This window comes from Lissotriton helveticus, chromosome 5_1 (assembly GCF_964261635.1).
Source record: "Lissotriton helveticus chromosome 5_1, aLisHel1.1, whole genome shotgun sequence".
Lineage (NCBI taxonomy): Eukaryota > Metazoa > Chordata > Amphibia > Caudata > Salamandridae > Lissotriton > Lissotriton helveticus.
Window position 1 is genome coordinate 403,453,476 of NC_136065.1, and position 26,193 is coordinate 403,479,668.

Genomic DNA, 26,193 nt, shown 5'->3' on the forward strand with positions numbered 1-26,193 from the left:
GTTCACAACTCCACTCTTAATTAGGCCTTGCAGGCTACACATCGAGCTTGATTTGTAAAATATTAAGTGCCAGGACTCTGACCAGGAGGCCACTGCAGATTGCACCGCCCATCGCCCTAGTCATCGCTGCCAAAACAACTACTAACCATCTCTCTTGCCTGCAAGTGTGACAGTTCACATTATTCCAGGTCCCCAAAGCTAAAGCAATGGCCCGGGAGGCAGGTATTAGCAATTTTAATGTAGATTGTATTCCTAAACAACTGTTGATCTGCTCATTCCTAAATTAGATGAGCAGCGCCACCATGTGGTAGACTGTTCCAACTATGGTGTTGACAATTAGGTGCCGGGCACTGGAAACCAATTAAGTGCCGGTGCTGAGCACCGGAAAGCACCAGCTCAAATTAAGCACTGTTCTGATAATCTAAACATGGAAAAATAACACTTTGAGCCCAATCAGCAAATACGCTTTACCAGTGGTCAGTTTGACTCATCAGCTGAAAGAAATTCACTGCCTCATGATCAGATACTCATACTTCAGACGCATCTCTGATTGCTTTCAGAAATGTCATCTGTTCCAGTTCGACTTTGGTTACAGATGCAATGGGACAAAGCAGCATAGTGCTAATAGTCCCTTGGGTGAGATGCTACATAAAAATGTTGGTTTGCCAAGTCCTGATCCATTGGTTCCTAATATCACTGGACTTTGAGACTCCGATCCTAGAACCCTCACTTACTACAATGGTGGCTTCATTCACAAAATCTCACCAAGGGAGTAGCTCTGGTTCCTCCAACCACTGTGATTGTAAACATGTATGCCAGCATGAAGGGAGGGGAAGGGATTATTGGGCAGACCACTAGAAAGGATCTTTGGTTAAGAACAAAGCTGGTTCATTCCTTGAATTGGCAGAAGTCATCAGCCAACTTAAAGGCCTTGCTTCACTTTGATTCTCTTCTGGTTGGAAAGGCAGTTCCTATTTGGACAAACAATCTAGTAGCAAATTTATATTTGAATAACAAAGGAGGTGTTCAATCCCATTCATTGACATTGGTTGCTCATCGAATATGCACTTTGGTAGAGATTCACCTGCTATACCTGACAACAAGTTACATTAGATTGCTTAGACTATTTGAGGGCAGACTCTTGTAGTAGACTTCTTCCTGTTCTCTGTGGTTTTCTCACTGGAGGAGAGTTAGTTCAGGAAATCTGTCTCACGTTTGGGGTGCCATTAGCAGATCTGTTTACAGGCTCCTCCAATGCTCAGCTTCTTCTGTTATCCAGGATAGGGAATCCCAGGGTAGCAGGATTGGATGACATTGTCTTCTCCCTGGCCTTCGAGTATTCTCTTTTCTTTTCCTTTGATTCCTGTTCCAGCGATTGTTTCTGCTTCAGATACAGATGGGGGGGATTAGATCGTTTTCGTAGCTCCAGTATGGCCCTAGAAGTTATGGTTTCCTCGAATGTATGAGATGACGGTCAGTCCAGAATGAGTCCTCCGTATGTCCATAGTCCCTCTGATGGCTGCCCTTTTCTTTGTCATTTCTTCTCCACCTACACTTGAAATTGAGGCTTATGTGTATACGGGTTTCTCCTGAGAATGCTATACAACATTCTCATAGGCCATTGACCTTTGACTCACATTATAAACACTGGGGATCCTTTGTTAAATGGTGTGATTCCAAACGTCTGCTTCCTTTGTCTGGCTGATCCATTAAGATTTCTGTATTTCTGATGAGATGGAAATTTCTTGGAATTGTCAATATTTTCCCTCAGATGTCAGCTTGCAGCCTTTTGTACCTTCTACTATCCTTAGAGTGATCTGGGAGCTCTGCTTGATTTGACCTCTGGTCCCCCTAAGTGTTTTCTTATTTTCTGATGTAATGTTTGTTTCTGTGTCACAACCAGGGACTGTCCTCTAGCTCTGAAGGCTCTACAATTTGCCACGTTTGAGCCTTAGCTCCTTTCTCTGCGTAGTTTTTTTTGTTGCTATCACCTCTGCATGTACACTAAAGGAGATTGGATCTTTATTTTCATCTAATTCCGTACTTCGCTTTCTTTCAGAAGATCTTGTTCTTTGTCTTTCTCCTACCTCCTTATCTAAGGTTATTTCTGAATTTCACCTTCAACAAGTAAATGTCTTCCCATATTTATGAACTTCTCTTTCTTCAGCTGAGGAGTTTACTCTACATTCTCGCAACGTTGAAAGAACGTTAGCGTGATGTGAGGTCTCTTGCCCTGACTCACTGAATAGTCATTTGAAAGGAGGAATGACAGCCTTTTGGACTATATGTCTGGAGATGTTTCTTTTATTGTTGTTTGCCATACACACACTTGGGCTTCTGTAGGGGTTGTATGTGATTTCATAGAAAACAATGTAATTAAATACTATTACTTAGAAATCAATTCACCTAAAAGGGTTACTGAAAATTTTTAGGATGAATGCCATAGAAATCAATTCATAGAAAGCCATTTTTGAGACACTGGTTTCTGCAAGCTTCTAAATGTAAGTATAAATGAAGATGTTGCAGGTCTTACTTTCAGAAACATTGTGGTTAAAGGTACTCATTTTAATCTTTTACGTCAGGGTACATTATTTTGGATTTATATCCTATATGTTGTCAAGCAATTACTTTGGATGCTTTTAATTCACTGATACCTTACTACCCCTAAATACCATTAATCTCTGCCCCCTAAATATGCCTCCCTACGCATACACTATACCCCTCTCTGACACTAATCTCCCATCATTCCTGAACCCTTGAAGCCCTATCCACCCCTAAACTCTACCCATCTCTTAACCTAAATCACCCTCTCCATTGCAAAATTCTACCCATCCCTGAAGCCTAAAAAACCCTTTCTATGCTTAAACCCAACTCTTAATTTCTTAAAATCCCACACCACCCCTAAACTCCACTCATCCTTGAACCCTAAAAATACCCTCACCACTCCTGAAAACAACCTATTTGTGACACCTAAAACCCCTCACCACCCCTAAACTCCAGCATCCCTGATCCTTAAACTCTTTCTACATATAAACTGTAACTATTTCTGAACTCTTAATACCCAAACAAATCCCTATACTCTGCCTGTTCCCAACACTAAAAACCCGTCACCATTCCAAAACTCTACCACCACTGATCCTTAAAAACACTCACCAGTATTAAACTTCATCCATCCTTAAAACCTAAAAAACCTCAGCACCCCTATATGCCACCCATCCCTGAACCCTAAAAATCCCTTAGCAGCCATACACTTCACTCAACTGTGAACTCTAAAAACCCCTCACCACGCTTTAATCCATTGATGTCTCATCTCTAAAAATCCCTCACAACCCTAAACTTCTTCTATCCCTGAATCTTAAATACCCCTCCTTCCAAAACATCACCCATCCCTGAACCAAAAAACCCTCACTGCCCTTAATTTTCAGTATGTGTATGTGATTTTGAATGTTTCCTTAAAATGATCTTTTCTTTAAAATGTTTTCTTTAATTTTTGGTTTATTTCTATTTCCTTAAAATTGATTTTCCTTAAAACCGTTTTTCCATGATCTGGTCTCCTCAAAGTGGTTTCCCAGTTTTCGTTTTTCTATTTATTTGCATACATCGTTCCATAGGCCTATGTCAATCATTTAAAGCTGCAAGTGGTAGGTCGTGGTGCTCCTATTGGTTCCACTGTTCTTGGTTCTGTATCTGTATAAACCTATTTCTTTAATTGCTTTATTAATTATTAAACCTTGCATTCATCTTCAATCAGTTGTTCTGTGTTCCAACAATGCATTTAATTTGCTTGATGTGGGCTGACTCTTTGGGACTGAGACGAGTAAGAGAGAGATAAAGTAGTAGCCCCCAGAGTACTTATCATTAATCTTGATTATGTTGATTTCTCCATTCTTCATCGCAGTCGTGCTCCTGTCCCTTCCTTGGAGTGAAGTACATTGATATACATTATTTCTTGGTACATGCAGGAAGTTGTAAAGGAGACAAGTTCCCTTATCCTGTTTACTAGCAGGGGTTGGTGGTAAGAGCTTTTTAGGAACCTGTGTCCAGGATGAAACGACCTCACTCTTTAGCACTGGATCATGAAATAAAGAACTCAGTGTAATAAAGATTACCAATAATTAATTTAGGCATCACAACTTTCTATGTATGTAACTATATACCTCCACATTTGGTATTATCTTGATATAGACCCAGGCCAGGGACAATCTTTGAGTTAGTACTCTCATACCAGGGACAACTGCGAATTAACATACTGAAAATCTGCACAATAGGTACTGTTACGTTCTCAAAACTTTGGTTATCAATGACTCCAAACTATATCACAAGGAGCCTGATCTGCACCTATGTACAGATGCAGAACACAGATAGTTGCTCTTTAAATACATGTCTGCAATGCATTCACTTTCTCGCAATTGTTTGCATGCATTGCAGACAATGTAGCATGGGTCATAGAATGGGACTCACCCACTACCCTGTGTCTCTGGGCAGGTGTCCTCACCATGCCCAACACTAAAGGATTTGAGTATTAAAGACATCCATTAAGAACAATGATTGTGGTTGTGCATGTTGTCGCTCAAATCACACAAGCCTAAAATGTTATAAGCAACTAAAACAGAAATACATATCTACATTTATGTAAAGCAGAGATGTTAGTGTACAAAACTTAACACAATGCAATACCTTCATAAATTTCCTGTTCATTTGCCACTCTTTGATATGTTTCCTCCCAGATCTAGAAACAAAAACATTTCACTAATAAATGGATGTGAAATACTAAAGACATGGACGATTATCATCATTAATTTAGTAGCACTGAATTATTCAGCAGGAGAATAAAGATCAAATATGCTATCACCCCTTCTGTTTAATGTATGTGTTACACCCCAGGCAGTCATCCTTCAGACACAAGGTCAGACGTGACATCAGCATGCTGATGATACTGAGATAGAGGTGTTTGATTTAGAGTTAGGTGACAACAGAAAATGTGGCACAAAAGTTTAAATCCAATGTCAGCACCTCTAGTAGCCTAGTCACCCAATTCAATGGTGATTACGTAGCAGATGTTTCAAAGGAAAAGACATTTTCATTTGCACCATCAGGTCTACAAACTTATGTTGCTGCTCTGCCAAAGGTGGTGGTAGTTCAACCACTCACATTGACTGTGCATATTATCCACCATGTTTGGTACAGTCAGCACTGTGCAGTTTTACTGAACAAGTTCACTGGTTTCTGTGTTTCAGCTTGTGTCTTTTGGGAAAGAGATTTAGGGCCCAATTAGGATGTTGAGCGGAAAGCCTCTGACTGCACTCGGAGGCTCTCTGCCCTACTTCGTGGATTTCCCTCCGACTGAAGTATTTTGATGTCAGAACTAAACCAGCCGGGAGATTCTGCTCCTCTTCTGATGGGCTCTGTGAGCCCGTCGGAACAGGAGCAGAATAGCAATCCCTATAATGACGGCAGAGCCAAGCTCAGCTCTGCCGTCTGGATTGCGATGTCGGCTTCCGACAGCCAATCCATCTTGGCCTTGGATTGGCTGTTGGGAACTGACTTTGGGGACACTAGCAGAGCCCCCTTCCCCCTGGCCCTCTTCAATGGGGCCTGGGGGGCACTTATGGTGCCCCCTTCAACATCCTTGGAGCGTGTGGCAGGCATTGCATGGTGCCTGCCACACAATGCAGGGATGTTTCAAAGCTTCCATTTCTCAATGGAAGCTTGTGCTGCAGGCCTTTTCTGCCCACCGCACAAGCTTCCTTTGAGAAACAGAGGTTTGTGCCCACACCATGGGTGGTCGCATCAAAATACTTCGTCTGGAACTGCCGCCCTGGGGTTGAGCGGTTCCTTTCCGCAACATTGTTGGGTGGGCGTAAGTTGGCCCGACATCGTCATAAGGCCCTTTGTGGCTGCTGTATTATAAGAGTTTTCCTTTATGCTCATGGCTGCTCTAAGTTAAAGAAAACACAATTAAAAACAAGTGTTGACAAAACCAATAGGTCTTCCTTTAAAGTGCTAACACATGCCATTGCAGACATGCAGAAGTGCTATTTGTATCAGTTAGTACCTGAAAGCCAGACCTGTTGACCAAGTGACCTGAGATTGAGCAGTAGAGTCCTGCAATACCAAACTCTGTTACTTGTTGTCCCAAAAGTAAACCGCAAAAGCCTGCATTGAACAGGCTCTTACTAGGTGTCCCAAGAGTGAGCGGCAGAAGTCTGCAGTCTTGGCCCTCCTTAAGACCAGACCCTAAAGTAAAAAAGTTGCAAAATTCCTGTCAGAAAGAACATATATCCCAAAATATATGGGTACTTATACTAAGGACTTTAAATATGCCAATGTCCATGAGCAGGACATTTGAAAACTAACCATCAAAGTCTACCTCCCAAAATGATCTCCCATCACAATATCGGCAAGCAGCTGGAAGCTTCTTCAATAATGTACAACAAGATGCACTCTCACAAGATCGTGTCTTGTTTTCTTGTTGTTGGTGTCCCAAGAGGATATCCCAGCATAACAGTAAAGAAATAAAAAAAATGCTTATAGGCATTGTTGCATTTTTAAAAAGAGTATAATATTTTTGTAACGTGTTTTTGCATACAGAGAACATTTTCCTTAAAAAGAACAACTGCGAAATATTATATTGCATTTATTCATTCATTTAGTACATTCATTAAGTATTTGATTGTAATGCAGAAAGATTAGATTTTAGTAAAACCGCTTTCTTTGCAAGTTGGCTTCTTCATTCACTAAAAAGTCCTTGCAATGTAATGAAAACTATGCAACTCATGCATAGTCCCAGGCAAAATATGCATAATTTCCTTTACAGAAAATATGCAAATTATATGCAAATTACCCTTAAAATTATACAGAATTATACATAGTTATGAGAAAAGCTGAATCTGGTACCTTCTACACACAATGGACGTGAGGACCCATTTTGTACTAAAAAACGGTAAATTCTGCATAATGCAATTTAACAGGCAGACAAATTGCATTATAGAATGCCTGCTCATTTTTCATTCTTTCCTTGCTTGTTTGCATTTCTTGTTTTATGTCATCCCTTGCCCTAAGTCACAGAAGACGCTGGGTCCCACTTCTGTGAGCAGTACGTGGGTGTCATACCCGACAATATTTTTAATGAGATACATTACAGATGTTTAAAAAATGTTTTTATTTTTATTACTTGGCAGGAGCATTACTTTCTAATGAATGCGAGTTTATAACTTTATAGTAATTTCCTTAAATTTAGCAATATAGGGCCATATGTAGGTGGCCTAATACCGGTCGGTAACGGTGAAATTCGTTAAATTTCACCGTTACCGACCGGTATTTAGGCATTTGAGATGTAGGGAGGATTCGGTATTAAGGAATCGGTAAATATTGATTCCTTAATACCGATTTCTTATGGCCTTGCATTTGAGGAATCGGTAATACCGATTTCTTAAATGCAATGTAGGTAGCACTTAAAACAGTGCACCTCAGCCTTAATGAATCGCTATTTACCACCAACTCCAAGTTGGGGGCAAATAGCGATATCCTTTCAGAAAGCACTTTTTAGCTTTTTGAAATGTGCCATGTGGCACACATCCATGCCCTTAGGGCATGCATGTGTGCCACATGTGCACACATGCACATTTCAGGGGTGCAAAGGGGTGTCCTTTGGACACCCTGGCACCCTTGAAATAGCTCCCGGCATTACCGATTCAGTAATACCGAATCAGTAATACATAATGTCTTCACATTAATTCCTACGGGCCTCCAAGCCCATAGGAATGAATGGGTAGGTATTCGTTATTACCGAATCTTCAATTACCGATTCGGTAATAACGAATATTAAGAATTCAGAATTTTTTACCAAATTCTTACCTACATCTGGAATACCGATTCCTAAATACTGAATCGGTAACATTCGGTATTTAGGAATCAGTATTTCCAAGTTACCTACATCTAGCCCATAATGTGCAGTTCATTAGGTCAGAGCTTTCATAGGAAGAGTGTTTTATCCCTAATAACTTTAGTTCCATTTGACGCATCTTCCTCAAACTTTCCAAAATAAAATGTGTCCACCTAACCTCCTGTCTGGAAAGTTTAAGGGTGACCTGTCGAAGGGGTGCCAAGAAAAAGAGCGGATCCAAAATGCTTCTCCCCGTACAATTTCCAACTTCATATTTGACTACGATACAAAGAAAACGGGCAAATAAAATGAACCCAAATTTGGTAAAATGGAACAATCTTTACCCAGAAAGCATGCTTTTGGGATTTGGTGAAAATCTGTTCAGTTGTTTTTGAGAAACTAAGGTTTAAATCTAGAGATATCTGGGCCTTGACTGGAAACTCAAAACAAAAATTAGAGTGGTTGGGGCCAAGGGTGGGGTACGCTGACCCTCTGGCCTTATGGGTGGTCCCAGAGGGACCCCTGCTGGGGTCCAAGTAAATTTAAAAAAAATCTGTCCCATCGGGCAGATTTGGATATCTCCTGCAAGAGTCCCACCAAATCCTGCACAGCCACCCATGTGCTTCCACTGGACCAAATAAAATACACAGAAAAAAGAAGAATGTGTGTTGTTGTTCGTGGACGTTTGGCTACTCACAGGAAGTTGGCCACCTGTAGGGCTGGGTGCAAGGCTTGGCCATTGGGAAACATTTTTTTAAACCAACGGTTAAGAAGGTCAAGCACACTCAGGACCCAATACGTATGCAATCCCCTGCTAGACATGGCCTTAACATTGTACAGAGTTATTCACACAGATCCTAGCCCTCACCACACTATAACCCCATTATGTGGGCAAGCCCCAAGTACACATAGCCTTCACCATGAACAGAGATTTCCAAACACAGTCAAGTCTATTACCACACCAAAGCCCCATTATCTGGGAAAGCCTTTACTAAGCACAGCTTTCACCCTGTACAGAGCTCTTCACGAACAACCGGACCTACAACACACCCAAGCCCCTTTACATAGGCAAACCCCTACTACACACAAACTTCAGACTATACAGAGATCTTCATGCGGAGCCTAGTTCCTCCCCATGCCATAGCTCCATTATGTAGACATGCCAATACTACACACAGCGTTCACCCTGTACATAAATTGTGATGTAGAGTCCAATGTCTTACCGGACTCAAGCTCCATTATGTTTGCAAGGCTGTACTATGCACAGCCGTTGCCCTGTACAGAGCCCTTCACATAGAGCTCAGTTACTCAGCACAACCAAGCCCCATTATGTGGACAAGTCCATACTACATGCAGCCTTCACACTGTACAGAGCCCAGTTCCACACCACAACCAAGTCCCATTACATGGGCAAGGCCCTACTATTTACAGACTTTAAACTGTACAGAGTTCTTCACACAGAGGGTAGTTCCTCACAACACTAAAGCCCCATTCTGAGGGCAAGAGGCTACTGCGCACAGAATTTAATCATACAGAGGTCTTCACTGAAAGTCTAGTTTCTCACCACCTCCAAGCCCCATTTCTTTGGTTAGTACCTACTACATGTAGGCTTTAGCCTGTACAGAGGATTTTACATAGAGGTGACTGCTTCACCACACCCCAGCTCCATTGCGAGGGCAAGCTCCTACTAGACACAGTCTTCACCATGTACAGTGGTCTTTACAGAGAGGCTACTCCCTCATCACTTCCTAGCCCTAGTTTGTGTGTAAGCGGCCAGTATAGACAGCCTTTGCCCTGTACAGAGGTCATCATGGTGAGTCCAATCCCTCAAGCTGAGTCCCAAGATGGCTGCCAACACTTCCTGGTGGAAGTGTTGGCAACCAAGCAGAGCAGTGCATTTCTCTGCACAAGCTCCTTTTGTTCGTGAAGACTCCGCGGCCAGCGATATCACTATAATTTTAAACATACATTTCTCAAAAACTGATGAACAAATTTACACTAAATAGGCAAAAGGCACTACCTCGAACCAACATATATCTCCCTGCCACTATTGGTGTAATTCCATTCTGCAGTTCGGGCCGTAGCTGTGGCTAAAGGTTCCTATAGGAATCAACATTACAAACGCAACCTTATTTCGCGCCCCAAATTCGCACTCCCCACTACACTTATCACCCCCAAACTTTTCCAATCAATAGTACCCACCGTGATATTTTTTGGGTAAAATTTCATGCATGTTAGTCAAACGACGCTAAAGTTATAACCAAGTCAAAAAATGTTTGTCCTATGTAAACTAGGTCCTAACTATAACTACCTACTTGCGACCGCCAGTAGGTAATATCTTTACATTTAAAAAAGGCAAATAAAGTCATTCATTTTAAACAAAGTCTAAAATAGTTAATCTGTGTAAGGGGATTATAGTGGTGAAAGTGAATGCATTTATTTTCCTTTTTTGATAAAGGAAATGGTTTTTAATGATGATGCAAAGGCTGCACAATTTGTCTGACCCAAGAAGATATACATTCCAATAGATTCCATTGTGTCTTCAGCTTTATCTGTTTGGTGGTCTCCCATTACCTTCGCGGAATGAAACATCCCATTGCAGGATTTCTGTGTTCAAAAGGCATTTTGAGCATTGGAATACTACATCTGCATGGGCGAATATGAACACCCCCTACCTCTTCAAAGGCTGTTCGCATCATTTCCACAGAGGAGTACTCAGATGCTATCTGCACATCCACTTGGAGGGACTTTTGTAGGATCTCACTCATGATGTCAGTCTTGATGAGGGAATGGTGTTTGGTCAGGTCCCTGTGCAGCTCCTGCACTTGATCCTTCAGGTTCTGAATCTCTATTTGTAGGGTCTGTGGGAAAAAAGAGACAATCCAATGAAACAACTGCTTTTGTAGAAAAATGAAGAATTTGCATATTTTTCTCTGGAGCAGATGTAGATGAAAGTGCCTCAGTGTTCCTAATGGTCTGAGGTTTACTCTAGTATATGTTAAGGTCAGGATACAGTCATTTGTTTTCTGTTTTCGGTTATGGTGCTATGCAAAGTCAGCCTTAAAGTCAAATGGCCAAGGTATGGAAATTAGCATTAATCAAGACTCATGAGCCACAATACCTTGCTAAGACTATTTCATTGCTGTCATATTCATGAATGAACAGATGACTGTGACCCCAGTCACATACTGAGCGTTTACATAGCAGTGTGGATAATCAGACTTGATCTCATTTGGGTGCTTTTCATGGATATGAAAGAGAACATGCTTGCAAGTGTTTTTCTTATTTTGGGTGGCAATCCCCCGGCATAAGGGTCGACCCCTTCCACCCTCCTGGATTTTTCATTTTCTAATCTTTGTCAAACATTGAGCACCACTCTCCCCTGACTGCCCCAACAAGGAATGGAAAGGTGACATCAGATAAAATGAAAGCCGCTTTTTCTATTTTTTGTTTTCTTTTAACTGCCACCCATGCCCTGTGAAAAAATATTTTGGAAGGCTAGGCACCCTTTGAAAGGGGAGAATAGCCTACTTCTAATTATAGTGCCCCACAAATAATTACAAAAAACACAGTTGATGGACAGAATGTAGAACAATGTCATACATTCACCCCAGTACAAGGGTCTGGGCCTGGCTGGGTATGCTCAGACGTGAGTCCCAGGCTCTCCACACCACTGGAGTCAAGCTATCCAGGCTGAATGAAGGCTGATAGCCAGAAACCAGTCCTTGGATGCTTGATTCCGGTCTGGGAAAGACATGGCTTGGTAGTTCGGACTGGACTGTTCCCATGAGGCACAGGGTCAGAGCTGATTTGGATATAGCCAGTGTCTAACCCAGGGTGATGTGGAGGGGGAAAAAAATAAAATAAAAAAAACGATGGATTTAGGCCCAGATCCTTGTACTGGGGTGAATGTATGACATTGTTCTACATTCTGTCCATCAACTTAAAAAAAAAAAAAAGGGGCTGGGTATGCTCAGACGTGAGTCCCAGGCTCTCCACACCACTGGAGTCAAGCTATCCAGGCTGAATGAAGGCTGATAGCCAGAAACCGGTCCTTGGATGCTTGATTCCGGTCTGGGAAAGACATGGCTTGGTAGTTCGGACTGGACTGTTCCCATGAGGCACAGGGTCAGAGCTGATTTGCATATAGCCAGTGTCTAACCCAGGGTGATGTGGAGTGCAAAAAAACGATGGATTTAGGCCCAGATCCTTGTACTGGGGTGAATGTATGACATTGTTCTACATTCTGTCCATCAACTGTGTTTTTTGCAATTTTCACCACAAATAATTACTGCACATGGATCTCGACTGGGTCCATGAAGGACTCATGATCTCCGAGTAGTAATCCTTCTACTAAATCACCACAATAGACATTTCTCCTCCAGCATAGGGGACAACTCCCGAGGGGGGCCAATTCATAGAGAGAATGAAGAGAAGGAAGAGAACAGGTTCTATAAACCAGGGAGGAATGACAACAGCCATTTTTTTTTATTTTGGTTTGAGAACATGGACATAAAGTCGCCCACTGAGCAACATTTTCGTAAAAGGAGGTAACAAAAAGGGGAAAATCTCAACTTTTCATTAGTGCCACCCCCCAAAAGATTCCTGGTCAGCCAATCCCCTTGGAAGCATCCTAAACTAGGGCTATTCGTGAACTATTTGATTGGGAGACAGCACCACTGAAATTAGGGCTATCCCCTAGGGCCAAAAGATTTGTTAACCAATCGGGACTTGCCCCCTCACTAATTTACTGACGGGCGCCACTCTTTTTCCTTCCGGCTGAGACAGGAAAGGCACCACTGGAAATGAGTGACACTTTCTGAAGGATTCCTGCTCTGGGAATTGTGGCTGCACCCCTCCCAGATTTTTACTATACGTATGATAAATGAAACAGAAAAACCAACAAAAAAACAACTACAGAAATTTATGAGCAAACAGTAAAGCATGAACACATTCAAGGCAATAAAGCGCTAAGGCCCTCATTATTGTCAGTTCACCAAAACTTGGTGCAATGTACACCTCCACAAACTTACAAGAGCACAGACTGCCACAGTTAGCAGGTGAATGATATTTGCAGGTGATTACGTTTTGCGCAAACAAGATTGAGGAATTTGATAATGTGTTGAATCTACCTATTACTGGGTGCACAAAACACCATACAGTGCACTTTGTTCTATTTTTTGTAGCAGGATTTTATGCTACAAATTGTTGGAGGATACTCCTGGATTATGTGACGTTCGGGCCTGAATGGACTTGCAAATGTGGTGAGCGCAAGGTAAGTGGTTTTATTTATTTATTTTGCCTATTCCGTCATCTGTCACTTTCCGTCTCCCGCCGTATGTATGTACCACGCGATCAAAATGATTGCGGTACATCACAACGCAGCTTTTACAACGCAAGTCGTTACCACGACTTGCGCTGTAGGGTGCTGGACTTAGGAATAGTACGATTTACTATTCCAACTCCAGCCTACGTACAGTAGGGAAGGTGTTGGAATAGTAAATCTACTATTCCTTAATCTAGAGTTCCCTCCAGTGCAAGTCGTGGTAATGACTTGCGTTGTAAAATATGCGTTGTGATGGAACTGCGGTGTTTTGACCGCGTTGTAAAGGTTGTTTACCCCCTCGCCTCACGCTTACCTGCACTGGCCGTAACTGTTTAAGGTTTCACCTGGAGAGCCCTTGGCTGTGTTTGCAAAGTCTTCTGAATGTAAAAAAAAAGTCTTAAAAGGGGCTTAGCCTGTCCCTTGCTTACCTGAATTTACCATTGGTTTATTCCAACATCCCTCTAATTTATGTGCTTCTGATTGGCCAGCACTTCATCTCCATGTCAGCCGCTTCACTTCCGCTCATGCTTTGCTGTCCTTGCTTACCATGGAGCTTGGACCAAGTACAGCTTCTGCACACTGGCTACTGGCCAGTGTCCTTCCACTGGCTACTTCCTTGTGAAGGTACTTTTTGTTCGCATTACCGAACAAGCCTCCTTACAAGTGCATCTGCAGGCCATCTTCTCTCCCATTCCATCTGCAAAAAGCAGACTTGCCTCAACTCCCTGCTGCACCTTCATTTATTGGCCTGAAAACCCGGCTCATTAAATGTTTGTAAGGCGTTTCTTCCCATTGGCTTCTTTGATAAAAATTCTGCTTTTGTTACATGGAGTGGCATATGGCAAAAGTTTCTGGCAGAAAGCCGTATTTTGCATTTATCGTAGAAAACAAACATAAGAACAGATAGTAGATTGCTTTTCTAGCTCCTGTGAAATTATGGGAATGTTCTACAATGCTTAAAATCACGTTTGTATTTTTCTCCCATTAATAGAGGACTTCCAGCAGAGCAGATTTTCAATTAGGCTGAGCCTAATTGAGGCTTACCTTGACAGCATGCATGGAAGGCTCACACAAAGCTCCTCCGTGTTAGTTTGATTTAAAAGGGTTTTGTCAAATCACCTAATCTTCTTGTGCCTATAACAACAAACTAATGTGACCTTGTGTAATGTGACTAGTGCTCACGTAAAGTGCTCCAAAATCTTCGGTAGGAATTTGTGCTACATAAAGCTGCAAAAAACAACAAGCATTGGCAGAGCCAATAGTTTTCGCCTTTGCGAAATCTATTGGTTTTGTCAGTGTTTTTTAGACAAGTTACATAGCAGCGCTAGCTGCTATGCAGCGTGTCTTAAAGTTAGAAAAAAGCAGTATGATGCGGTCATCACTATCTGCGTCATAGCTCTTTTTCTTAAAAAACTTTAGACTATGTTTTACAGCAGCTAGCACCTCTGTGCAACATGTCTATGCGTTGACCGTGTCATACTGCTCTTTTTATCTTGAAGACATGCTGCATAGCAGCTAGCACTGCTGTGTAACATGTATAAAAAAGCATTGACAAAACAACAGATTTTGCAGAGGCAAACCCTATTGGCTTAGCAAATGCTTGTTCTATTCGATGCGATATATGCAGGCTTTGCTTGGGAAGATTATAGCAGATATTTACAGCCCCCCTCCCATTTGAGGATTTATTTAGATAGAAAGCAAAGGTGACCTTTAGTTGGTTGACTGCTGCCCAGGTCTTATATATAATAATAAATGAAGGCTTGAGGCTCTATCAAATACAGAGACTCCATCCAAGGTTGAGGATATAGGATCAAAAGCCAGTAGTAGTTTTTGCGTTGGTGCAGTTCCATGAAACGATGACTCGCTTTAAGTGCAGAACATGGCTGTGCAGCAAAGGAAGGCAGTCGTGATGCTGCTTCACATTCACAAAATGTGTTGTTGAAAGACTTTTTTTATTGAAGCACGATCCACAGTGCATATAAGTACCTAGCAGAGCACAGGGAGGGCCCTCACTTAGCAATCTGCTACTAGTTGCCCGCATGTAATTTCGCCTTTCACTGGAGTTACTGGATGTAAACATAGTTCTGGAAAAATTTCAGCAAACTAGTTTGTGTGCCAAACTGTTTTTAGAAGGTGTCTGCCTCCTCACTTGGGGAGCCAAAACTTATTTGGTGCCTTATATTGCTCATGGGAATATTGCCCAAGCCCTCATTACATCCTGACAGATCTTTTATCTCAGTTTGGCGACACTCAGGTTCCTATAAGTTGTGAATAGAGGCTGTGTTTTATTTCTGCAATAAATGATTCCTTACAATAATAACTCTGCAGCATTGCTGTGGACCCATTCAGACCATGGCAGACAGTTAACATTTTGGGGTGCAATGGAACCCTTCTCAGCAAAGCTTCCTGAGGTTTATACTCTCGGGCAGAATGCAGCAGTTGATAAGCCTTTAATCTTGTGCAAAGGATAACTGCTGTTCAGGCAGTAAGTACATTATAAGAGAGCTCTGTATGGCATCAGGATTTTTATGTTGTACAACAGTCCCACTGCTTATGCATACAGCCTTGAAATGTATTCTGGAAAATGCTCCAGTATAAATGTTGCATGGTGGCCTATCTCTTTAGGAACTAGCAAATGATTGTGCAGAATCTTGCTTACTCTTTCTTTCATAAAGGTTATAAACTGCATGTAGAAGATTTCTATACAGTCCAGTTGTTCAGCAAACTGTACATTGGCACTGTGGTACATGGGAGAATTTGTAGCAACCGCAAAGGTTTCTTTTAGTGGCTTGTTTTTAAAAGGCTCCAAAAAGTTCAGAGCAGTGCTTTGAGGTGTAACAAACTGCTAGCTATGGGATTTTGTGACAGGTGGGAAGTACAAGTGACCACAACAATTCTTGATGACAGCACTTCTCTTGTCATGATTTGGGATCTGTTGCCAGAAGTGAGTAAACCCAACTGTATACTTGATAAGAACCTGAGTGGAACCGATAAAACTGACAGTTCGTTTAGCCATACAATGTGAATCAATAATTCTGCAACTGGCACAAGACGTTGGATAACCCCTTGATCCGTTTGGCAGCATACAATGCATGTTGTGTATCATCAGACTATCCCTGAGAAAATCAGGCAACCCCCAACCTTTCAGCACTCAGTGGAAGGAGGTGGATTTTAGCAAGAGTAGACAAGATCTTTAGTAGTTACATTGCTCATCAGGAGCCTAATTCTACCTCAAGAAGGGCTTCTGCAAAGCACAGTGAGTGTAATAAAGGTACAAGAAAGACAAGTCATCCAAAGCGTATTCATAAGGAGTAAATGGTCACCTGTTCACCCACAACATTTTTTACAGATCTCACAGGTGTTCAAAGGCAAGAAAATAATATGACAGCTTAGGCTAGACTTGTTATCATAGGGATCTTATGTGTAGGCTAATGTACGAGTGGCAAACATCACCTCATCCAATTCTATCCAAATACATCATACTCCAGCCATGTATAAAGGCCCACCTGTAATCTTCCAACATTAGTGGTATTTGTGGGCTATAACAAGCCAGACTACAAAACACAACGAAGATCTCAAATGCTACATGATTAAGCATGCCACACTATAAGGGTGAGGGTTAACCTTTCTACATAAGCACTAATACATAGTCAAGACAAGAAAACAACACACAATAAAGAAATGGGGTTATTAGAGGTATACACCGGAGTTGAATTTCTGCATCCCTGTTATGAGGTTCAAATTACTTGCCAACGAGGAAAACGAAATATGCACTCTCCTCGACCTGGGCCACAACGTGTCCCTCATCCTACTAGTCCTCTCTGCAGCCTTCGACACTGTCTCCCACCGCACTCTCACCACCAGACTCCGCAACGCCGGCATACAGGAAATTGCCCTCAACTGGATCCGCTCCTTTCTCTTTGGCAGAACCCAAAGAATCAGACTTACGCCTTTCCTCTCCGAACCCACAGAGATCAACTGCGGAGTCCCCCAAGGATAATTGCTCTGCCTCACGGTCTTCAACATCTACATAGCCCCCCTCGCCGCCATCGTCAGACAGCATGGACTCAGCATAGTATCCTACGCCGATGAAGCCCAGTTCATCCTCTCCCTCACAAAGGACCCCCCACACCACCAGACTCAGCTTCCAGGATGGAATGAATGACATTGCATCCTGGATGAGCACAACTGTCTGAAGCTCAACTCAGAGAAGGCAGAAGTCCTTGTCCTTGGACCCACGCCCTCAGCATGGGACAACACATGGTTGCCCACCACCCCCGGTAACCCCCACTCCCACGGACCACGCCCGGAACCTCGGCATCATACGCGACTCCTCCCTCACCATGACCTGACAGATCATGCCGTCTCCTCCACTTGCTTCAACACCCTCCTCATCCTTCGCAAGACCTACAAGTGGATTCCCTCCGAAACCAGAAAGACCATCAGCCATGCACTCCAGCAGACTGGACCATGGAAACCCCCTCTACATCGGAATCAACAAATCCCTGCTCTGCAAACTCCAGACCATCCAAAACACTGCGGCCAGACACGTCCTCGGCATCCAACGACATAAACACATCAACCAGCACCTTTGAGACCTCTACTGGCTACCCGTCGAGAAGAGAGTAACCTTCAAGCTACTCACTCACTCCTACAAATACCTCCACAATACCGGACCCCATACCTCAACAAAAGAGTCCCCTTCCATGTACCGGAGAGAAACCTCGGCTCCGCCAACCTCGCTGAACTCCCGCGTATCCACAGAGCCAGAGCGGGTGGAAGAGCCTTCTCCTAAATCACGGCAAAGACCTGGAACGAGCTCCCACTCAAAATCAGACAATGTCCCACTCTGCAGACCTTCAAGAAGAACCTCAAGACCTGGCTCTTCAGCTGCCTCTGAGCTGCACACCCCCCACCCTCCCCCTCCCCCTTCAGCGCCTTGAAACCCTCACGGGTGAGTAGCACGCTTCACAAATCCCTGATTGATTCATGGATTCATTGCACAGTGTTCCTATGTGTTGCATCTGGCCCTTTTTGCAGGGTTATCTCCAAACGTTTTGCCTGCTTCCTCCTATTGTTTCTGACCTGTTATATTTTGTTGTACTACTGCTAACCAATGCTAAAGTGCATATGTTCTCTGTGTAAATTGTATTGGGATTACTTTATCCATGTTTGGTGTATTTGATTTACTAATAAGTCCCTAGTAAAGTACACCAGGTCTGCCATGGGTCTGTAAATGAAATGTTACTAGTGGGCCTGCAGCACTGATTGTGCCACCCATATGAGTAGCCCTGCAAACATGTCTCAGACATGCCACTGCACTGTCTGTGTGCGCAGTTTATAAACTGCCAGTTTTACCTGGCAAGTGCGCCCACTTGCCAGGACCAAACATTCCCTTTCAGTACATGTAAGTCACCCCTGAGGTAGGTCCAAGGCAGCCCCATCGGCAGGGTACAGTGTATTTAAAAAGGTAGGACATGTGCTTTTGTGTTTTACATGTCTTAATCGTGAAATACTGCTAATTTCATTTTTTCGCTATTGCAAGGATTATCTCTCCCATAGGATAACATGGGGATTACCTTCAAATATCTTTTAAGCGTAATTTACCATTGGGAGCAGATAGAGCTTTGGAGTTTGGGTTTTCTGATCTCACAATTTAAAAATACATCTTTTGGTGAAGATGATTTTAAAATTGGATGTTTGAAAATGCCACTTTTAGAAAGTGGACATTTTCTTGCATAACCTCTCTGTTCCTCTGCCTGTCTGCAGAATCCAAACCTGGGTTGGCTTACAGTTGGGCTCTTGTGTATTCTCTCTAGACAGTCACACAAAGTGAGCTGAGGTATGCCTTGCATATCTTGATGGGCCATCACTAGGCGGATGGGATTTCCTGAGCTAGAGTGGTGGGACGAGTTGTCACTGACACCTGAATAGGGCTGTGCCTGCCTCACACAAAGATGTCTTCACCCCCCTGTAGTGTGTCCGGAGCCAGGTCAGGGAAAGGCTGTGTCTTGTGCACTACAAAGACTTTCCTTTGAAGTGTGCTTACTTCAAAGGCAGAAAGGGGTATACGAAGAGGACCTCTGAAACTCTCAAATCAGAACAGAACTAAAAGACATTCTGCCAGGAAGAAGAGCTAGATGATGTTGGAGGAACTGACACTCTGCCTGTTGCTTTGGTGTGCTAGCCCGCTGCTTGCTGCTTCTGTCCTGGGAGTGAAAGGACTGGACCGTATACAATAAGTGGGAGGAAAGATCTGTCCGATCGGAAGGGCGAGAGTATCACTCGGGGTGAGTGGAAGGTCCAGCCACAGTATGCGTCCTTAGACACAAAGTGTTACAAAAGAGAACTGGGCTGTTCCTGGGGAGGGTGTGTGTGAAGGTCACAGGAGTGTAAAGTAGAGGTGAAGGCTCAGTGGAATCCTAACAAGGGGTATCCATTTTGTTGGATATAATGGTCTCACACACCTTTGCAGGTGTCATGCTTCATCATAGGCAATGCTTCTCGTTGGTTAGGCGGTGCAATCCCCAACGGGCAACACCTCAAAGAGGGGCTCTTTAGCAGAGATCTTTCAATCCAACTGCCTGTACGTAAAGTGCGGGCGAGGGGCCAAGGTGTTGTAGACAGAGCAGTGAGTTAAAATGAGGCAATGGGTACCAGAAAAAGACTTTATTCGGGTGGACTGGACCTTCGAGGACTGGACCTTGCTTTTGTATCCTGCTTCCAAGGTTCTCCAAGAGCTTGTGTGTGCTTGCCTCCTGTTAAGAAGTCTAAGGGCTATGAAAGAATTCACCTACCAGTGCCTGGGCTCTTCTCCTGAGAGTCCTGATTTGCCAAGTAGTGCTAAATCCAGTCCCTGGGCCCTTGGAATAGGAATCTGGTGAACCTAAGGAGAAAATCTACACATCGACTCCCAGCGTCTGTTTTTATCAACGCATCCCTGCAAACTTTGACCCATCACAGCTGCCAGTACTGGAGCATGGTTCCCGATCAGTGCATCAAACACAGTTTTCACTGCAGGGCCCAGTTTTCTGTTACAGCGCATCAGAAGAACCGCCACAGAGTGAGTATTGAGCACCGCATCACCGAATTCCAGGACACACAGCTCCAACTCCAACACAGCGCCTGCTTCATCACTGTAGAATCGATGAAGTGCCTCTGGATTTTTGATGCATCATCCCTGGGCAGCCACCGCCTGTGCAATTAAGAGTGGTGGGGACGGGTGGGGGGAATTTTGACAGATGACGACGAGGGAAAATTAAATATGGAACCGAGCCTGCATGTCCGGAGATCAATGCATTGGCTCCCCTGACAGTGAGGAACTGAAGCAGCACTACCCTTGACAGTAAGGAGCCGATGCTTCACCTCCTCTGCATAGCAGTAAGGAACCAATGCATCACCTCTCCTGGCAATAAGTAACCCCCCCGCCCCCTGGAGTAAGGAACTGACACATCGCTTTGCTTTGCCAGCGCCTCACAAGTTTTGTCTTTGAATGTTGACACCTCCAATGCACTTTGTGCTAAAAGTGACAAATCCATAGATTTCTATGGACTGAACTGATTTAACATTTGAAAAGTGATATCTTTACTAGTGTATGTTACATTTTTGAAGTTTTGGTCTTGTTTTAGTCAGGTACATTTTGGCTATTTTTCTATACTGGTGTGCACTCATTTTGTAGTGTTTTCACTGTGTGTGAGTGTGTATGTACAAATGCTTTACACATAGCCTCTGAGATAGCCTCACTGCTCATGCTAAGCTACCAAGAAGGTGAGCAGGCGTAGGAAGGCTGTTGGTCAGACTGGGTGGAGAATCATTCGAAGAGCCAGGTCTTGAGGTCCTTCCTGAATTGGGTCAGTGATGCTGATTGCCTGAGGTGCAGAGGTAGGGTGTTCTAGGTCTTGGAGGCAAGGTAGGAGAATTATTTCCTCCGGTTCTGGTCTTGTGGATCCTGGGGATAGAGGCTAGGGAGAGTTGAGAGGCTCGGAGTTGTCTGGTGGGTACGGGAATGTGAGGCGGTGGTTTAGGTACCCTGCTCCTATGTTGTGTAGGGCTTTGTAGGCATGGATGAGGAGCTTGATGGTAACTCTCTTGTTGACTGGGCACCAGTCTAGCTGCAGCGTTTTGGATGTTCTTTAGTATCTTGAGCAGTTTCTGGGTGATGCCGTCATAGAGCACGTTGTCGTAGTCGACTCTGCTGGTGATGAGTGCGTGAGTGACAGTCCTTCTGGAATCTGTGGGGATCCATCTGAAAGTCTTTCGGAGCAGACAGAGTATTTGGAAGCAGGCTGAGGAGACTGTGGTGATTTGGTGGTTCATTGTGAGCGAAGAGTTCAGTATAATGCCAAGGTTGCATGCGTGGTCCGTCGGGGTGGGTGGATCACTAAGGAGTGGCTGGCCACCAGGAGTTGTCCCAGGCTGACGGGTGGGTCTTTGGATCAGGACTTTGGCCATTTCCAAGTTGGGCTTGAGTCAGCTGTCTTTCATCCATGTAGCCATGGCCTTCATTTCACTGTGGAAGTTGCTTCTGGTGGTTGAGGGTTCAATGGTGAGGGAGAGGATCAGCTGGGTGTCATCGGCATAGGAGACGATGTTGAGTCCGTGGTCTCTGACGAGGGCTGTGAGGGGGGCCATGCAGACATTGAAGAGGGTGGGGCTCAGGGAGGATGACCAGGACGTGGCTCGCTTCAATGCTTGAGTTGAGTTGTGCATTGATGTCCTTCTCCTTGACCTTGGCTGGGAAGGAGAGGAGGGAGATTGGTCTAAAGTTCTTGAGGTCTGTCGGGTTTGAGGATGACTTAGTCAGAAGGGGGTTAATCTCAGCATATTGTATTGTAATTTTAATTGCATTTATATAGCGCTTACTACCCCTGACGAGGCGTCGAAGCGCTTTTTCGGCGAGTAGCACGCTACTCCGGGAACCATAGAGGATTAGTGTTGAAATAGTATAGTGAAACATGCAAGTACATTTTAAGTGGTGGATAGGTTAGTCAGTTATTTGGATTTGGAATGATAGCAGAAGGATAGAGGAGGACAAAGGTTTGTATTTATATAGCGCTTGTTGACGCACGCTATTCAGGAAGCCTATAAAGGATTAGTGGTGAATTAATAAGGTGAAATATGAAGTAATTTCAGTGGTGGATATTAGTCAGTTACTTGGAGGGAGAAGGATAGCAGAGGGATAAAAAGGGGAAGAAAGATTTGCATTCATATAGCACTTGTTACCCCTGATGGGTGTTGAAGCGCTTTTCTGGCGAGTAGCACGCCACTCCAGAACCCATAAAGGATTAGTGTTGAAAATTAGTACAGTATAAATATGAAGTAATTTGAGTAGTGGATATGTTATTAAGTTATTTGGGAAGTATATTAGTATAGTTGAATATGGAATTTGAGAAGTGAACATGTTACTCTGTTAATTTTGATTGAAAATGATAGTGGAGGGATAAAAGAGTGAAGGTTTTTTTGTTTTTTTTTGTTTAGGTCTTAGCAGTAGGAGGAGGCTTTTGGATGAGTAAAAAGGAGTTTTGGAGGGGAGGGATCAGAGAGAAGAGTTTAGAAAGGTTTGTTTTAGGGGATCGTATAGTAAAAAGAGGTGTCAGATGATGCAAGGAGGGGTAGAGTAGGAGAGTCTAGAAAGGGTTATTTGGCGATCATAGTAGTGGTAAGGGGTTTGGGATAAATGAGAGAGTGGATGTAGAGGGTGTATTGATAGATGTATGGGATGAGAGATAGGGTAGTGCATTGGAAGGAGTAGTTGAAAGAAGTTTGAGATGAGTCAGAAGGTTGGGCTAGAAGATATATTGAGCGAAGTATAGGCTGAGAAATAGGGTAGTGCATCGGAAATGCTAAATTAGAAGAAAGTGATAAATATATAGATCCATAAGTACATTGAACGCATATAGATACATAAAGGAGGTAAGTATATGTAGATTAAAGGTATTGATAGAGGCACAGGATGAGAAATAGGGTAGTGCATTGGATATGCTTTTTCAGGAGAAAAGTAACAGACACACAGATCCAAGTACATGGAAGGTACATAGATGCACAATGGAAGTTTGTACATGTAGACCACAGATGATTTTTATTTATTTATTATTATTTTGTTTTCTCTTAACAACATAATATCATTTTACATGCTTATACAAAGTAATACACAAAGATAGGTACATATCTATAGTGAAAATACATGCTTATATATACAGAGGGATATGCTGTAAATTTCTGTTTGCGTATGGTGCTTATGTGGGGAAGAGCCAAATCTTGAGTAGTTTTCTGAAGATAAGGTGGTTGTTAGTGGACCTTATGTTGGGGGGCAAAGAGTTCCATAGTTTGGCTGCTTGAACAGAGAAGGATATGCCACCCATGTTTTTTTTCTTGTATGGTGGGATTATGAGGCGAGATGCTCCTTTAGAGCGGAGGTTCCTTTGTTGAATGTGTTTGCTGATGTTATTCCTGATGAAGAGTGGTCCTATTCCATGTATTGCTTTGTTGGTGATGCAAAGCAGCTTGAATGTGGATCTTCTGGCAACCGGTAACCAATGCAGGGCTTTCAAGGCAGGGGAGATGAGGTCTCGCGGTTTGATATGCAAGAGTAGTCTGGCAGACGAGTTAGGTATTCTGTGTTTTTTGTGGCCCAGCACACACTTTAATTCAGAGTACCACTGTGGTCAAGATTCATCCTTTGACTAAGGTCCATAACCTGGTTCTGAGACCTGGAGGGAAGCTCCAAGAGTTCCCTGTAGCTGACATGAGACTACTGTCCTTGTCCTCGGTTGTTGACAGTAAATGATGGTGGCAGCACCCTGTATTTAAAAATTATTGCAGTGAAAAGATACTTCAGTTCTAGTGGTTTCTGAGTCAAAACTGATTCAGAAAGATTGTGGTGCATACTGTTGCCACCCGAGCTAAGTACAACTTCTATAAGATACCTATATCCCTGTACTGAAATCCTATGTGCATGTCAGTGTGTGTTGTGCAAGGCATGCATGGTAGCAGGATTCCTTGATGATTTGTATGTGAGATTGCTAAGAACGGTCCTATCCATTTTAGATTGCCTATTGATTTACATGGCATAAGATGGAGGTTGTGGTAAAAACTTTTACCGGAAAGCTGCCTGCATTCCTGAGCTGGCGAGTGCAATTCTAGACACAGACGTATAGGAGGACAAACACAGGGCTGGTGACATTTTAGCACAGGCTTTATGAGGCCTGCCAGTTGGGTTAATGCCGGATGAATGGGGATGAATCAGAACATTTTGTTGTTGGAGGAATAGAAGCTTTTAGACAGGGAACACCCCTTTGTTTCTCCCCATGTGCTACTTCAGGAAGTCTGAAGATATACAGGTGCATAGGTTTCCTCATCCCTGTGCTCAGGTTGTGGGTACTCCTGCCCAGAACCAGAATTGTTATCATGAGATATGAGAGCCATCATCTTATAGAAAGACAGTGTCGGTGTTTCAAAAAAGAAGAGGAAACATACAAAGAAACCAAGGAAATGTTTCTGGGCAGCAATAGTAAGATCAACATCCTCTGTCTGTGAAGTGTGTTTAAAAGTGGGACCCAAATTATCCGACTTGGTTCTGGTTCCAAGTTCTTCAGGATCAAGAAAGGGAGTGCTCCGCAACAAACTTGAAAAAATGCAGATATCCAGGGCTCGTGTTTGTCAAATAGGAGTGGGCATAACTCGCATAATTCAGTGTAGCATAATCATGCAGAATTACCTAGAAATTTCCTGAGATTGCTCTTGAATTACATGAGAAGAGGAATTCTGCATTTAGCACCATTTCTAAGTGCAAAAAAAGTCCCCTCATATGCAAAATGGATGCAAGGATGAATTGTGTGCTAAGAAATAGCACTAACTGCATTGGAACACAAATAGCGAGCATCTGCTTGCATTCACTAAATGTGCTCTTGGGATAGAATTTTCCCTCCACTTACTACTGACATTTAGTGTTAATTTCTTAGCGCTAAATGTACCCTTGCGTCCAAAATTGACATGCGGATCTATTTTACGCTAGGAAACAGCACTAGATGCAGAGGAACACAAATAGCGCAAGCAGCCGCTCTTGCTCATGAGGAAGTGTAATCGCGTAATTATCAGTAATTCTGCATCGAAGAGTAACACAGAATAACCGAAAGTACCCAAATTAATCCAGCATAATTGAAATTCCATTCAGGCTAACTGACAAACACCCACTTCCACAGAGGTGAGGGGAAATCACCTGATGCATGAGTATCTTGCCAAAAGAGCTGTAGGTCTGCCTGTGACACGGGAGACAGACTGACTTGTTCAGAAGGGGGAACAGTATATCTGACCCCACACTAGCTGTCTGGAGAGTCTGTCCAAAGGAATTACAGCCTTTTCAAGTGTTTCTAGGTTAAAGCAAATGAGCCGAAACAGCTCACAACCCCACACAGCCCATGTCTGCAAGCTCTTGTATCCACTAACAGAGGCGGAAACAAGAATTGTGCTGACTATCTTCTGCCTTACGAAACAGGGGACCCACACCACTGATCAGAGGATGGAAGTAAACCTCTGTAAGTGCCAGGACCTGCCAGTGTGGGTCTGACTTCCAAAATACCACTGCCCCTGCACTTATCCCTGCAAGAAGAGAATAAGGTGGACTGCATGTCATAGTCTACACATGTGAGCACATCTGTCCATCTGCATGCTTGAATGTAAACTTATCACAGAATAACCGAAAGTACCCAAATTAATCCAGCATAGTTGAAATTCCATTCAGGCCAACTGACAAACACCCACTTCCACAGAGGTGAGGGGAAATCACCTGATGCATGAGTATCTTGCCAAAAGAGCTGTGGATCTGCCTGTGACACGGGAGACAGGCTGACTTGCTCAGAAGGGGGAACAGTATATCTGACCCCACACTAGCTGTCTGGAGAGTCTGTCCAAAGGAATTACAGCCTTTCCAAGTGTTTCTAGGTTAAAGCAAATGAGCCGAAACAGCTCACAACCCCACACAGCC

At 43.3% G+C, this 26,193-nt stretch overlaps 1 protein-coding gene across 1 annotated transcript in view; it reads right to left on the reverse strand.

Annotated features, from left to right (window-relative positions):
* RNF207 (ring finger protein 207) overlaps window positions 1-26,193 on the reverse strand; it is a 664,007-nt gene that overhangs the window by 41,636 nt on the left and 596,178 nt on the right. Inside the window, exons 14-15 of the mRNA XM_078642621.1 lie at window positions 10,561-10,746; window positions 4,678-4,729 (exon numbers count right to left, since the gene is read on the reverse strand). Of these exons, the coding sequence (XP_078498747.1) occupies window positions 4,678-4,729; window positions 10,561-10,746 (238 nt within the window). The remainder of the gene's footprint in view (window positions 1-4,677; window positions 4,730-10,560; window positions 10,747-26,193) is intronic.